The sequence below is a fragment of the Calonectris borealis genome, chromosome 4 (genome assembly GCF_964195595.1).
Source record: "Calonectris borealis chromosome 4, bCalBor7.hap1.2, whole genome shotgun sequence".
In the NCBI taxonomy this organism is placed as follows: Eukaryota; Metazoa; Chordata; class Aves; order Procellariiformes; family Procellariidae; genus Calonectris; species Calonectris borealis.
This window is the reverse complement of record NC_134315.1, coordinates 65530344-65545800: the sequence shown is the minus strand read 5'-3', so window position 1 is coordinate 65545800 and position 15457 is coordinate 65530344. Positions and strand designations below refer to the sequence as shown.

The 15457-nt window shown below is 41.6% G+C and overlaps 1 protein-coding gene across 2 annotated transcripts in view; it reads right to left on the bottom strand.

Moving 5' to 3' along the window:
• Positions 1-15457, bottom strand: part of ARHGAP24 (Rho GTPase activating protein 24) — a 245542-nt gene that overhangs the window by 16645 nt on the left and 213440 nt on the right. Inside the window, exons 1-2 of one of the 2 annotated variants that reach the window (XM_075149904.1) lie at positions 13700-13865; positions 5084-5291 (exon numbers count right to left, since the gene is read on the bottom strand). In XM_075149904.1, the coding sequence (XP_075006005.1) occupies positions 5084-5291; positions 13700-13814 (323 nt within the window). In that variant the 5' untranslated portion in view covers positions 13815-13865. Of the gene's footprint in view, positions 1-5083; positions 5292-13699; positions 13866-15457 lie in introns of those variants that run through there. The other variant, XM_075149903.1, reaches the window with a different exon arrangement.

Below are 15457 nucleotides of genomic sequence, written 5' to 3'. Positions count from 1 at the left end.
GAAATGTGTCTCCTAACGTGTATTTAGTTGCTAGTCTAGGTCTTTAAGTTGTGCCATATGCAGAAGTTATTTCTGCTAGCTGGTTAGAAAGAGTGCTGGAATTAGAAAGGAGGTGGAAGTGGTTCCCAGAGGCATAACTGATGAGCAGACTGTGAGGATCAGGGAAGGAAGCCTGAACAGACAGAAACAAACAGGAATTTTCACAGGCCTAAGGCCATTTGTGTTTGGCAGGAACCAGCTTTCTAGTAAAGACTTCATTTCGCATAAAAATGTTTTGTTTAGGGATTACTGCACTTTCCCACCTGGAAGGGAATAAAGCCCCTTCCTTGTGGGGAGCTATCTGCTTCTAAACAAGGAAATTCTTATGTACAGGCTTGTATTTGGAAAATAAAAGAACAATTTTCATAACCAGTGATTTCCAAGTCAATGTCTAGTTGCAGTCTGTACAGTGCCAGTGCAGACTGCAGCCCCACTGAGACAGGTCCAATTTCTTGCATTCACCAAAATTTTAAAACATTCTTTGTCTCTGGAAGAGAATAAGAATTGTGCATGTGGTCCTTCTCACTTTGAGGGTATTACATTAGTATCATCCTCGTCATTGTCTTATTTTCCTTCAACAATCCCACTGAATAAATGCACAGGACCATACCAGTTCTACATTCTAGATTATTTGACTCCAGTAAATAATAGCATTTGCCAGCTATCAGATACTGCCACTTACATACCCTTTTCTCAGCTGATTGCAACGGTGACTAGAGCAGTAACATTTTGTCCTATAGTGTACTGCATTCTTCTTTAGAGGAATTCATACCCATGAGAAAATGTAGTAGGGATTTTGTTTCGCTAAATATGCATTTATGTGCTTTCCTGCTCTCTTGTGCATACACACAAATGCAGACAGGTGAGCTATGTAACTTTAAACTCTTCTGAACTACTGGACTATAAACATTAGTGAAAGTAGTTATGAAAATCCAAGCCACGTACATCGATCAATCACATAAGTATTAATACTTGTTTCAGTGACATTTCAAATATTTTTTTCTCCCTGAGCAATCTTAACTCTCATGTCATCTGGTAGTAATTGTGATGAGCAGTAGATGGAAAGAGGTAATATAAAAAGAGAAATCCAATTTTGTACCCCTTCTAGGTAATAATTGTAAAACAAACCCTTATTTTCCTTATGCAGTGCCATATTCGCTATGCTAATTTTACAGAACGAATAGTCATAATCCACTTTGTATCATTACAAATGTATGATTTGTAAAGGAGCTGAGGGACTTTATATTTTAAATATAAGCCACACAAGCAGAGAGAAGCAAATACCCCAAGGGCAAGCAAAACGGATCCCCCAGAGGGGACAATTTTACACAGAGGTGGAGCTGTACTGGAAATACCAAGGATATTTCAAATAGTAGCAAGCATGAGTGATTGCCTAATTGCACTGTTAGTTCCTTAAAACAGATTTCACAATATGTGCAGATACATACAGAGGGAGTGAGGTATTTATTGATTTTTGTTTTTAAACTGACATACAATTTTCAAGGTTTTTTTTCTTCACACAAAAGGCCTCAGCATTTTTCAGTGGTAGCAGCTGTACCTCCCCTTTCCAAGACCGAGAAAAATGCTGACGTTCCAGTTTTCATACTAGAGGGGCTGGGGTGTTGGATGTTTCAGATTAGATGCTGGGTTTTCTCATTCTGAGAGTTTGAGAAATTTCAAATACTGATTCCATTATCATACACATAGCTCACGATTCTTCAGCAACATCTTATCCAACTGTAAGATCAAGATCAAATTAATACATTAAGGTTTTTGCCACTCTCTGATTTGTCCTGGATACACTCTGCGTTTTTATAACTGACTTCAGTATCGGAACATCCAGCTGCTAACTCATGTGAGAGCTACCATTTATCAAACATGTTTTATGTTTCAAAACATGGCCGCATTTTCTTTTGAGCAAAGCTATTTTAACTTCTTCTTTCTGCTACATTTCTTCTGCTTGCATTCGTTCTGTGGTCTTCTTTGCCAAAGGGGTGCAGATAGAAACGCGAGAGGGGAGAAGGGCCGGGTCTCCACAGAACCGTGGACAGCAGCTGAACTCTGGGCAAAAGAGCAGATCTGTGACTTTGAACTCCATCTCTCAGCGGCTGTAAGGTTGGTTGCACCATCTTAAAAGAGATGACATTTTAAAGGAGTACTAATCATGGCTGTATGATCTTACCCTTGTTTTTGCTTTTAATTCTATAAGTTAGTATTTTACTGAATTAGCTAAGAAAGCATAAAGGGCAGAAGGGTTATTTAATAATAATTTCTCACACAAACGTATACACAAGTCTACAACACACATTTCAAAGCATCTTCACTTGTTCTAAAGTCTTTGTTTGACTTATGTGCACTTACACACAGAAAAAATGTCAGCATGAAAAATGGCAAACTTCTCAAACATCAGCTCTTTGTATTCGTTCCAACACTGATGACAGCAGCTAGTCTTTCTCCCAGTCAGAGCCGGTGACCCGGCACCTCTGTGGAAGTGTGACCTGGATTCCATTGTGTTTCGTGCTCCATCAACAAAACAGTCAGCTCAGCTCTAACTACAGAAATCTTTATTATTTTTGATACATAAGAACGGGAAAATGTAAATTAATAAACAGAACCTAGGTAGATTTTGCACTACTGGACTTTTGACTAATAATAACATATAATTACAGATTAAACATAGTGGATCTGGAGGTTCATGAGAGAAAGTAAGCATGGACCCCTAATGTATTTTTTTTTTCTTTTCTCTACAGCAACTTTTCATATTGTGGCCACATTCCAAGCACTCAACTTGCCAAACAGGTTGCATCACACCTGGAGACCATACTGCTCTTCAGCACAATGAAAAGAAAAGTTACCCTAAATCAAGGTAATCATATAGGCACTCTATAAACACTATGAATGAACTTCACCTCAAAAATTTACAAATGGAACAAAAGGTTGGAGGAAAAAAGTAGATGCCCAATGGAAACAATGGCAGAGATCAGAACAGAATATAAATTCTGTCTGCCTGACTTTTGACCATTGCTACACCTAAATCACACCTCTCCGAACTCAAATGTGAAAAAGTAAACTGAAAAAGTACACTTCACAACGAGATACGCGGACATACAAGGTCAGTGTTCTAAATTCTCAGCTTCAGAAGCAGAACTGCAGGACCAGCAATTTATAGGCAACTCCTGCTGATGTTTCTAATTGCCATAGTAGAGATTGTGTGCCTTCTTCACAGCAGTAGCATGTAAAATTTCTTCTCCATTTCATCTGCTAAAGCTCAGCTAGCATGCCTGTTCCTGGGGCTCATTAGTGTGTGCTACAGATGTTGCTAGATAACCTTGCAAAAAAAATTTACGTGGCTGAGCCCTGGTCTCATTTATTTTGGATAGCTAGAACTCGTGCACCCCTTTCAAGCTGTACCTCTCAGTGGGGTGTTCAGTACATCATCTTCCCGGAGTTTGGGGGTGGCTTGTTTTCTTAAGCATTTCCTCAACAATTATTTGGCTTACAGGCACAGAAAAAATAATCTTTTGTTTCTGCCATTCGCCTACTTGTATCTCTGTTAGAGGTTGTGCCAGAGACATGACCAGTAATATTTATCTTAATGTCCAAGTAAGGAAAACATACCCAATGGATGCTTCTTTACCATTTTTAAATAAGTTACACGGTATTTCAACAGTCAGTGAGTATGCTACAAACATTTAGCAGCTGACACTGTCACTTCCCACAGTTCTCTGGCTCCTTAAAGCTATTTTCTGGTCAATTATCCTAACTCTCACCTTCCGATGAGAAACTAATAAACCTCATAGGAAGACAATTCACTTTTCTTTTCCAGAGCGTTATAAATTCTTGATATTTCTTAAGGTGAGGGTCAGGACTGAGGAAACTGTTGGAGATAAAACAGCATTACAGATGTCTGCCTTCTGTGCATCTATGATATACATACCTTCATACATAACAAATTCGCTCATTTCATAGGAATAGGGAAGGGAGGGAGGTAAATGATTTCCAGCAATCAGGTTCATATCATGGTATGTTTTTGCACTAAAAGATCAAGCTATGCTTTCCTTCCTGTTACTTGCATTGCTATCAGTCAAAGGTCCCACAAAATAAATGTAACCTGACTCTTCCTCCTAATTCACATTAGACCCTCAACTGGATTGAAGTATCCCAATTCCATTTTGGAAGTGTGTTACAGATGTCACTTAGGGCACACACTGAGGACAACCACTGTTTAACAGCCTCTTGAATTGGAATTTCATTACCATCGTATTATCTGATCAGAGTTAAAAAGGCTATGTGGCATTCATAATCCACTGGTTCTGTTTCTCTGATTGCACACTCTGAATATGTGGACTACGGCTATCAATGCTGGTAAGAGGAGAGCTGAACTTGCACAAAAAGTTAATCTTATGAAAGTCATACACAGCTGTGTGAACAGGACTGGGTTCTTCCTTGGCCCAGAATATTCTCATTAGCTTTGCAAAACGGTATAAATACTGGAATACAAATTGGACCTGGACCCTCAAAACCACGTAGGTTTGTTATTATGGTCACAGCGACTTTTATTTTAAGACCAAAGGCCTAAAATTATAAAGGAATACATAAAAGTAGACTTCCTTCCAGTCAGTTTTACAGGTAACAGAACATATTGAAATTGGTGATAAGAGAAATTCTTCCTTTGTGGAACTAACTAAACGCCAGCATCACTACTGTATTTCAAATGATACTAAGATCAAGGCAATCCAGATATTTTTGATTAAGCCAAACCATTAGCAATACTTTTCCTAACCAGCTTTTCACAAATGGAAATTCTCCAGAAACACTTTGAAATCAGACATCAAAGTCAGAAAAAAAAAAGACGACATTTTAGAGTGATAATAGGAAACATACAGAAAAACCTACAAAAACATGTCATTCTATCTGTCGCTGCCACGTGTTTTACAGCGCCGTGGGTCAGCCAGTACAGCAGATCTGTACCGTGGGTCAGACAGTTCAGCAGATCGTGTCCTGTCTAGGCTTCAGGGAGTGGGGGACAGCTGGAGGGTTTTACCTGTCAAAAGAAGGCTTCTCTCCACAGTCAAATGCATCCTGTAACTCCTTGACAAGATTAGCCTGCCCAGGCAGTCGAAAAAGGCCTTCTTCCTTTAGCCCCCGCTGTCGGATAAAATCCACGCACTGTTCCACCAACATAGGAGCCAGGCGGTTCCCATATCGCTTTTCGTATCGGACAGTATCTTCCAGCTTCTGGCCAAAAATACCTGCATGAAGAAGAGAGATGTGACTTGGTTGAGATTCATAAAAACATTTGAGGAGCCCGTGTCTTTTATTACAACCCACGCAATTTACAGGTCATTTAAATGCATGGACAGTTAACCTACTCCTTTCTTAAGAACAAAATGCTCAATTTCACCTTTGATACTCTCATGGAAATACAATGCTGACATATTTTACAGCAATGCTCAAAAACATTACTTAAAATAAAATACTGTAAATTATTTTTCAGACCATAAGCAGAGAAAACATAGAAATAATACAAATAGGATCTTCTGTCACAAAACTTCTGATTCAAAAGTGATACACATCTCCATCTTCCTTGGTTCATGCCTAATTATCTATAAAAAAATAAGTAGTTCCTGTATCAGTTTCAATGGCATATAAACATTACCTTTACACATGGAGGGCAAAAGATTTATAAATATAACTCAGGATTTCATTCCTACTAAACCAAATTATTAAGTTTTCCCACATAAACAAAGACCGTTCCTATAATGTATTACCAATTGCATTATCACTGTCTGCTTTAGCAACAATGAATTTTGTGTATGAAAAAAGATCCTGACATGAAAGGTGAAATATGTAAGACGAACTGCAGGAAACCTGCATTCGTACTTAACCTCAGAAGAAAATGGAGTGTTTTTTGATAGAATTAACTTCAACCCTGATCTGAGGATATCATCGCTACCACTGGAAAGACAGCTATTCTTCATAACTTATTTTGCCTCTCCCTTTCAAACTGCAGAGCCAGCCATCGTAGACAGCATCACAGTAATGTTCAGGCATGTCATCTGTGATGGAAGCTCTCTCTTGAGACCACCATTTGTTGAATATTATTGGGCTGAAGCGAGGCAATTCAATTTCTATATAGCAAGACAATGAACAGTTCTAAGGCAGTCATGATCAGAAACTAAAGACCAAATAACTACCTATGCTTGGAAGGCTCCTTTTCCAATTACATACACTATAAAGTGGGGGGAGGAAAAAAAAAAAAGCAGGAAGTCAAATTGTGCCCTTCACTGAGCACGCAGTTCCTACTGGTTTAAAAAACATTCAACATGGAGAACAGAGTTGTTTTGGTTTGCTTTTTTTAAAGAAAGCCCAAAGTTGAGGTAGTCAGCTTTTGGCCACAAAACTTCATTCACCCATAAATTACAATTACATGAACAAGTAAGGTAGCATTCAGGTTGAAGCATCCTTCAGGGTAACCTTCAATGTGTACATTTTTCCTCCAACAAAAGAAAGAGAATTCACACCTCAGTTGTAGGGGCGAAAGTTGCCTTGCATATGCTCCAGGATGTTATGGCAAGTGGGTAGCAAGCTGTCAGTCACCCATACTGAAAGTTTGGGGTTTGTATTTAAGTGCAATTATTTTTACTGTAGCACAGGAAATAACTGGAGGGAGTAACTGATGTTCAGCTAAGACATCCAGAAAGTATTCTGAGATGCAGAACAGCATATTTTGTGATTTCCATGGTACTCACACTTGTGGATGCCAAAAACAGCAGTAGGTAAGGGGACTGAACATCACACACTCCACTCTTCATTAGCTCACTTTTTTTCATATTGTACAAAACCCAAACCCCAACAATTAGCAATTAAAGAAGGAATTTTTGAAATTTCAGAGTGAGTCAAGCTTAGAAGAATACTGACTGATGTGGAATGTTTGGTGTCCACAAAGCTCAGCCTCTTCATGCTGGCAGAGGAGTATGTTTTCTTAATTCTTACATACCTTCCTAACCTCCTGCAAACTGCCTGTGGGGATGGCAGGAGTGTTACATGAATTCAGCTTTCTTGTATTTGTCTGAGTTAAGGGTTGCTGCTGGTCAACATGGAGGAAATCCTCAAATCCCCCCATTTTCTGGATCCTCCTTCTGAAAGTAGTGGAATTAAGGAGGAAGGTCCACTGAAAGTGAAGGAATCTGTGTGATTATGGGAGTTTGGGGATTTCAAAGTCCTTCTTAATATACAAGAAGGCTGCTCTTCAGTGCCCCCAAAATTATCCCTTCTCCTGGCTGAACAAGCCCCACTTCTTCTGCCTCTCCTCAAAGGGCACGTGTTCTAGCTCCCAAGCATCTTGGTGGCACTTTGCTCAACTCCCTCCAGTTCTATCTTCCCCCTCCGGCTTTTTTTTTTTTTTTTTTTTTTTTTTTTTTAAAATGGACAATATTTGGAATATGATCTAAAAAATGCTGAGCAGAGGGGCTTAATCACTTCCCTCCCTCTGCTGGCTCTGCTCCTGCTGATACTGCCCAGACGGCTGTCAAACCTTCCTTGCTGCCAGGTCCACTGCTGGCTCATGTCCAGCTTACTGGCCCCCAGGGCAACCAAGTCCTTTCCGCGGAGCGGTTTCCCTGGGGTTATTCCTTCTTAGGTGTAGGACTTGGCCGTCTTACTCCAGTGTGTCCTACAAACACACAGTCTGAGCTTCCCTTCAAGAGCCCATGAGATCTCTTGGTTTTAAACACAAAAGTTTTTGCCTCTTTTCAAACAAAACTAATCAGTATAAGATAGGATATTCCAATTATATGATGTACAATTACAACTCATGCCCACTGACAGTACAATTAATATGAGTAAGCTTTGTCCTATTGGCTATACTTTCTTCTTTCCATGCTAACATTCTTTAATCAGTAATGTGCATTTTACAGCTTATATTTGCAGAGGAAAGTAAGTTCTCAAACCTATGAGACTGCTTTGAAACTCCTATTAGTAATGACACCGCAGTCAAAACACATCACTTCCTATTAATACCTTTTTTGGGATGCTGCCTTTTTTCCCCCCCTTCATTTTAAAATTGGCTTTCAAAGCACGTCTGATAGATAACGAATAAAATCAGAATAAGGGGGTTTTGTGCCGTGGGAGCAAAAACCGTTCCTATATTATTATCAGTTGCTGATGCACCACAACCCAAAATGTATTGAAAACAGGTGGCAACTATAAAGCATTAAGATATTTGTAACTAGTGTCAAACAGCACTTTTTAAGACAAATGGAAAGTAACGAGTGATTCACATAGAAAAGGTGACATATATTAAATGGATATGACAAACTTGGTTCTGTATTGTAGCAGCAGTCACAGGTACTTAATGAAAAAAACCTCAAAAAAAACTGTATCTGAGAAAAAATAAAACCTGATATGATGGAGAGGTAACCAGTATCAAGAAAAAAAAAAAATCCAAATCAGAGCCTAGTATTTCCCGGTTCTGGTCCCTTAAGTGTAAACATTTCTACTACTGACTGCAATATGGTACATTGTAAATTAAGGGACTTTTATTGAGACACTTAAAATACACATAGCTAGGAATGCCTGAAGGAGAGACAGAATAACTACAGCAGTTGTCTCGGATTTGACAGATTGGATTCAGATTCTACACAATCCTTAGAACACAGTTGCATCAAGTCTGGCCACATACATACTTCATGGCCAGAAGGGTAGGTGTATGCCCCACCACTCTCACATGTCAGATAAAGCCTCAGGGACTTGGCTCCCCATCTATATGAATGGTGATAATACCGTATATACCTCACAGGCATGAGGATCTCCACACTCAGCTTTGGGAAGCTCATAGCTAGCGTGCTAATTCTGACAACCATCTAATAACTTGAAGTTAAGACCTAAGTCTCATGGAAAATCACGACATCCACCTTGAAGTGTTTCTGAAGTCACCATTCTCCAATTTGTTTGGCTTTGGAATTCATCACAGGCAGGCTTGGTTTGGTTTCAAAATCTAGGCTGAACTTCTCCAAAGGAAGTATTTCCTTCATCTAACAAAGGCAGAACACTGCACCAGGCAGCACTTGCCATGAAAGGAATCAGTCATGATAAGCCTGCATAAATAAATATTGACTTGAAGTTACAGACTTGCTGATGCCTTATGGAAAAAGTACTCTGTTGCCAGGGGCAGACGTGGCAGAAACATGACAACTCTGCTTCCACATCATGTTGTCATATTTTTTACCTTGTTCACCATCTTTCTGGTGTCTGTTGGGTTTTTCACTGTTTTGGAATAAAAGCCATGATCATTGCCCTGTAAGGTGCACCTTCTTCCACTGTCCCTTTCTAATGCTTTTATACCCTCTTATGTCACAACTAACTACTACAGAGATTTGCAGATTAATGGTTTATGAAGACTAAGATGTTGGCTATTATGAAGCAAAGGCAATGCTGTGAAGAATTGTGGTTGCAAACATACAGTTACGTTAGCGGTTGGTAGAGGCAGACAAGTGAACACTATGAGCTATACCTGGTAACTACTAGCATCTACTTTACAAAGAAGCAAGGAAAAGACAGTCCAAGTTATGGAAACTACAACATAACCAAAACCACAGAGATAATTTCACATGCTGTTTTTTAAAAGTAAATTTCCACTACAGTAACTAAACAAGAACACCTCTGTGGAGAAGGAAATAAAAGAGAGCCCTCATAACTCATGTTGTAATCCAAACCCAAGTTCTCCTCCTAAATCTCAATGTCTCCAAAATCCAGAAATGCACGGATGCAGAAGTGCTGACCTGTGGTTTGGTTTATCCTTGGGATAGGGTGCCAGAGGGGAAACAAACAAACAAAACCAACAAGAAACCTTGAGATTCAGAATGGCAGCAGCTTGGTTTCCCCACAGCTGGCAGAAGGTAGGGAAATGTACAGGATTCCAGTTCTGACCAGTCATTAGATTTAATCAGCAGAACTACTTTTTCAGAGAGGCCCTTGTAGGTCTTTAAAACTATATCGAATTAAGCCAAGATCATGCATAACATCAAAGAGGACAATCACATGCTAGTAAAGGGCATGCTGAGCGGTTGTTCATTAACTAGAACATTCCCGTGGCAGAAGTTTTGTAAACATTTTGAGAAACTGGATTTCCAAGCCTAACACATACCCATAAAGCTTATGAAAGACACTACAGTGCTATATCCAAATTCTGTGTATGTCTACTCAAGGGTTGTGGTATTTTCAATGGTACATATTCACAGTTAGAGTATGTTTTTAAAATCTAAGAATACTGTTAGTCAATGATTTCCTTAGTTACTGAACACAGGCAGGGGTCACATCTTAAGTCTATTGACTCCAAGCTTCTGATTCAGTGAGAAAAAAGGAGAAAGAACTAGGCAGCAGTTCTGTTTCCTTGCTCTACAAGGAACAGCTTGAAAAAGCCCACCTGCCGCTCTAGCTCTACCACAGCACATGCACTCAGCAAGCCAGAAGGCTTCTGCCTTTCCCGAGCCACCCTCAGCAATTCAGATGATAGCATAATTTTCAGATAGCATAAAGCACAGAGGGCTGATGCCTTCAACAGAGAGCCCATGCCTGTACGTGTGTCCTTTCAACGTGCAGCAGAGGATCTCCGTCCTTCCAAAACAAGTTCTGAGTTTATAAGCTATACTGATCAGAAAGGGTCAGTTAAGGTCGAAGGAATTGATCTCCGCTTAGGATCTGGATGAGAATTTTAAGCAGCTCTCAATTCTACATCAGTAATTCATTGACAGTGAAAATAACAGATCAGGTGAACGGCTTTCAACAGCAGGGCTGGGAACAAAGGTCTTGGAATAACACAAAGAAGTGGCTGTCATGGCCACATAACACTTAATATGGAGTTTTAAAATACTATTTCGTATCAGCTTTTTGCTCCAGTGTTTCCCAGCACTAAGTGCTGTTTTGAGTGGATCAAAGGCAGGAAGTGTTTTCTTCTTCTCTACAGAATTTTGTAAGGTACAGGACAGGAAAAATCCCACCAAAAATAGCGGTGGCAGAATTTTGTTCCCGCCTGACTCTTTTTCTTTCCTTCAAGCCTTCTCCTACCCCACAGTCAGTGTGATGCCAGCAGTAGATAAGGAAAAGTAAACTTCTGCCCTGGAGTTTAGCACAGCTGCACACCAGAGGTTACTGCTTAGAAAAAACAACTCTGAAATAAGAGCAGAACTAGCTACAGCCTAGAAAGGAAGGGAGGCAATTTTAAAAACATCACTGGGAACTTATTGCAGTCAATCACATTAGGGCCTGCACCATTTCTCTGGCCGTGGCCAATGCCACCTCCTCCTCCAAAACTCTGCTCACCCAAATTCACCATGCTATTCAATGTTCTCAACATTGCATGCCAGCAAAGTTACCCTCAGTTACTGCTTCCTCCACTTACCCTGCATGTGCTCTCAGAAGGTTCCTGTGGTGGTACTTAAACAGAGAGCATCTTCTCTAAATTGGATTTTAAAGACACTTGGCTCTGTCTCTGTTCAGATGCTGCCCTCTGAGCACTGACTTCTCCTATGACATGACCTCCAAACAGGTCTGACATTTAATTTTGCAGTGCCTATCACAATGTACCTTTGATCTGGATTTCCAGGAAGGGTTCTACACCTTGTATCATCAGTGAAGATGATGATATATCTCTGCCTAAACATACCACGTCATGATTCCGTTGTAGTTCTTCCAATGACTAGCCAATGATTTTCCCTGCTAATTTGATTTTCTGCATCGTGTTGCTCAGCTTAGGACTAACTGATCTGCTTCATGGAAGTATGGGCTAGGTTTGCAGAAGGCTAGTTTTGCCTTTTTTTATACTTAGGTATACAATCTGCAAATGACGTTATAAGAATTCGGTATGCCAATTAATAAGACAAGTGTAGTTAGCCTAATTGGCCTTGCAACCATAGTAAAGGCTTGACTGAAAGTCCAGTTAATGTTCATCTTTCTGTTGAATTCAGTGGGACATGGACCTAGTTAAACACGCGCACCCAGCATTCTGCAGCTCTGATCTAGGAGCCTCGTGACAACGCTCTTGACAGAAAACGTGTATAAAAAAGCAAATGAAACAAACGATATGTAGAGGAAAGCAAATTAGCAGCAGGCCTCCATCATTCTGTCCTCTGCCCCAAGCGCTGCAGCTTCACTTGGAGTTTTAGACATGAAGAGTTTCTGTGTCAGAACATGCGGGGAAAGAATCAACAGTTGAAGCTCTTCTTGGAGCGGCTAAGGCTGCACCCGGGGCACAAAGGCAGCTGTCTGGAAAATTATCACTTAATCCTTTATTCAACTTCCAAACATTTCTCAAATAGTTAAGTGTATAAATGGTGCACAGACAGCTCTAATTCACACCGACACCTCGAAATACAGTAGCACACTTTGTACAGACACATCCATGTCCTCCTGGCCAGTATCCAGAAGGACTGAACTCCAGTAACCAAGGGAAATGCTGGCCTCGGGGAGGAGGGGTACAAGGGGCAAACAGCTTTCAATGCTATCTCAGCTGCAGGTGATAGCTGACCTCTGCTGTGGTTCTGCGGTGAGTCCCTCACCAGTTGTGACCCCTCGTTTCAAGGCATTGCCCCTGACTGCCTGCACAGAAAACCCTCAAAAGCAATGACGCCACTATATCACTACTGAGTCTTGTGAGCAAAGAGCTGCATGGTCTTGCAAAAGGACAAATGGCAGCATGGAGGAACAGTTTAGGGAGGAGAAGATGATTGTATTTGTATTAAGACCTGTGTAAGACAATTTCTCACACTTCAGAACAATATGACACTTTAGCCCTTTCACTTGGATTTCTCTGTCCAGCATAGTTTTTAAGGCAAAACCAATATTCTCCTCTTCCCCCACACAAAGCTTTTGTCCTGGTCATAGGGGTAGTTTCTCCCCACCCATCCCAAGCATCGTGGCATCTTATCATTACTTGTCATATCTCCTTCTCAGACATGTGTTTCCCTTCCAGCGCTTTCCGCCAACATACTTTGAAAGCCAGCCTCCTCTTTGCCCTCCTCCCCCCAGTACTGCCATGCTCTGTTTCAACAGGAGTATGTGCAATGCAGAAGAAAACTGGCTTTAAACATCTCTATGCAGCAGGTGGAAAGGCAAATGCAGGCTGCAGGGCAGCAGGATGAAGTGGCAATGCAGCACTTGCAACAGGACAGTGCATTGTAGGGCTACACTTCAATCCATCAGAAATCTCTGAATCCAAGGACTTAGTCTTCTGCACAGATGCACATTTATCATGTTGCTTTGCTCCTTCTCTTCTCCCCCCTCCTCCCACACAAACAAAATGCAAACCCAAACTCTTTTCCCTGATGTTCTGCCAGAAAAATAGGCGACTCAGAGCACCACAGGTCTGATTCCCCCACTACTCTCACTGATTTTTGCTCAGAGGCTCTGCAATAATCTTGTCTCAAGCCACCTCATTCAGGCAGCCCATTCACAGGCTATTATGTAGAGGAGACAGTATCAGCTGGCCAGCTACAAACAAATGAACAAAGAAGTAGATAAATCATTCGTAGAATGTTGGCATCTGCATTGTTTAATGCCTTTTGTTTCAGTACTCTCATCTGGCCCTGCACACACAGCCCCCGACTTCTCAGAAACCATGGCTTCACTAGCAAAGCAGAACACAGCGACAGAATGGACCTACCTTTACGGAAACTAAAACACCGCTTAATTCTCCTATAAGTAGTTTTAGGAATGAAAGGAGCTGCTGCTAAGGCACCTGGGCTGCGGACTCCAGCATTTCTGTCTTCAGGCATCATACAGGCCAGAGCCCCCACGGCCCCCCAAAGCTTTCCTTTACCAGCTGCATCCAGATGAAACACCACGACTGCTCATCATTACTGACTGCTGAGGAGTTTTTATAATCGTGTATTTTCCTCTGGAGCTAGGAGATTTGTGGTCTTCTAGATCTTGGGTAGGGCTTGAAGTGATTTTAATGTTCTCTTCCCTGCTTCAATTTTGCTTTGGGGAACAATTTCCTTCCGTCTCTCTATTTCCTTTCGTTTCTTTTATTTCCTGCGGCGAGACAACTGTCTATTATGCAATGTCACAACAAAAGAGTTTCAGCAAAAAGATACATCTTCCATTCAAACAGAAGTGCCTGCACAGACGGAGGGGGAGAAAGACCTCTTCCTCCCAGCTGGAACAGGAGGGTGAGTGGCAGAGACTCCAATTCCACAGGAAAAGGTCAGCGCTTCGCCGTGCGCAAGGGGACAGAGAAGAACAATACCAAAAAGGCCACTGAAGAATCCTCCGGGATACAATACTCCTTGCTGGCTCCCTTTATCGCTGCAACCAAAAAGCAAAAACAACAGCCCCTTCGCCCGAAAGGCTCTCTGTCCATAACAGATTCCTTTCAAAAGACCTTTTATATACCCGGCTCCCTGTCTGATGTTCTCATGGGCTTCTCGCTTGTTTTATTGCCTTCGAACTACCAGAAGCTCTCATGGGAGAGGCGCGTCAAATGCGGCAGCAGTGCATCTTTGCCGGCAGGATCCTGGGGAGCTGCTGAGGAATACGTGCCTCCACACGGGGATGCTCTGCTTGCTCGCTCCCTCCCAGTCCCACGCCTGGCAATGGCAGCCACGGCTGCTGCTGCTGCCGCCTGCGCCAGCCCCTCGCGTGCAGCAGGTGCAGGGAAACGACGTAGAGGAGGGAGCCGCCGCAACGCAGATTTGTCTGCTCCTCTGGGTGACTTTGAGTTGACTTCAGGCGGCTGTCGTGTGCGGCAGCTTGAAAAGCAAGCAGGCTGTGCCTGGCTCCCGCAGGAGGTGCCAGACCTTACACTACTACCCCTGCTAAAATGCTCCTTCTTCTCGCCTCCTCCCTCCCCCTTAGTCGCAAGCTCTGCAATTAAAGCTTAGGCCTTTCCCTCCTGTAAAAAATTGGCTTTTTAATCTAATCAGGAAAGGAATTTCATGTGCAAACAGGCATTACATGCCCTGGCTCATTTACATTTCTTTTCCCTTTCAGAATTTTTTCCACAGTCACCTTATTATTTTGGTGCAAAAACCAAGCTGTTTCTGATCACCTTAGCAGATTCCCACCTGCCTGCCTCCCGCCTTCTCTTTCTAGCACAGGTTAACAAATAACAATTTAATGATATGGTTAATCATTTACAGAGCTCCTTGCTCTGGTACCAGGAGTCCTTTCCCACTGCCAGACAAACTTTAAACATTAGTGGCTCACCAAAGCTCAGACACATCCGTTGCACGTGCGCACACACACAGAACTTGCTTACAATGCTTAGAAGAACCAGAAAATTCAAATATGTTACTCAAAGTGGCACTTGACTTGTATGACACCAGACTATTGCGGTTTACCATCTAGTACTGAAATTTAGGAAGCTGATATAAAACTCGTGTTTTGATTAATTAGCTGCCTGAAACAATTTTGTGTTGCA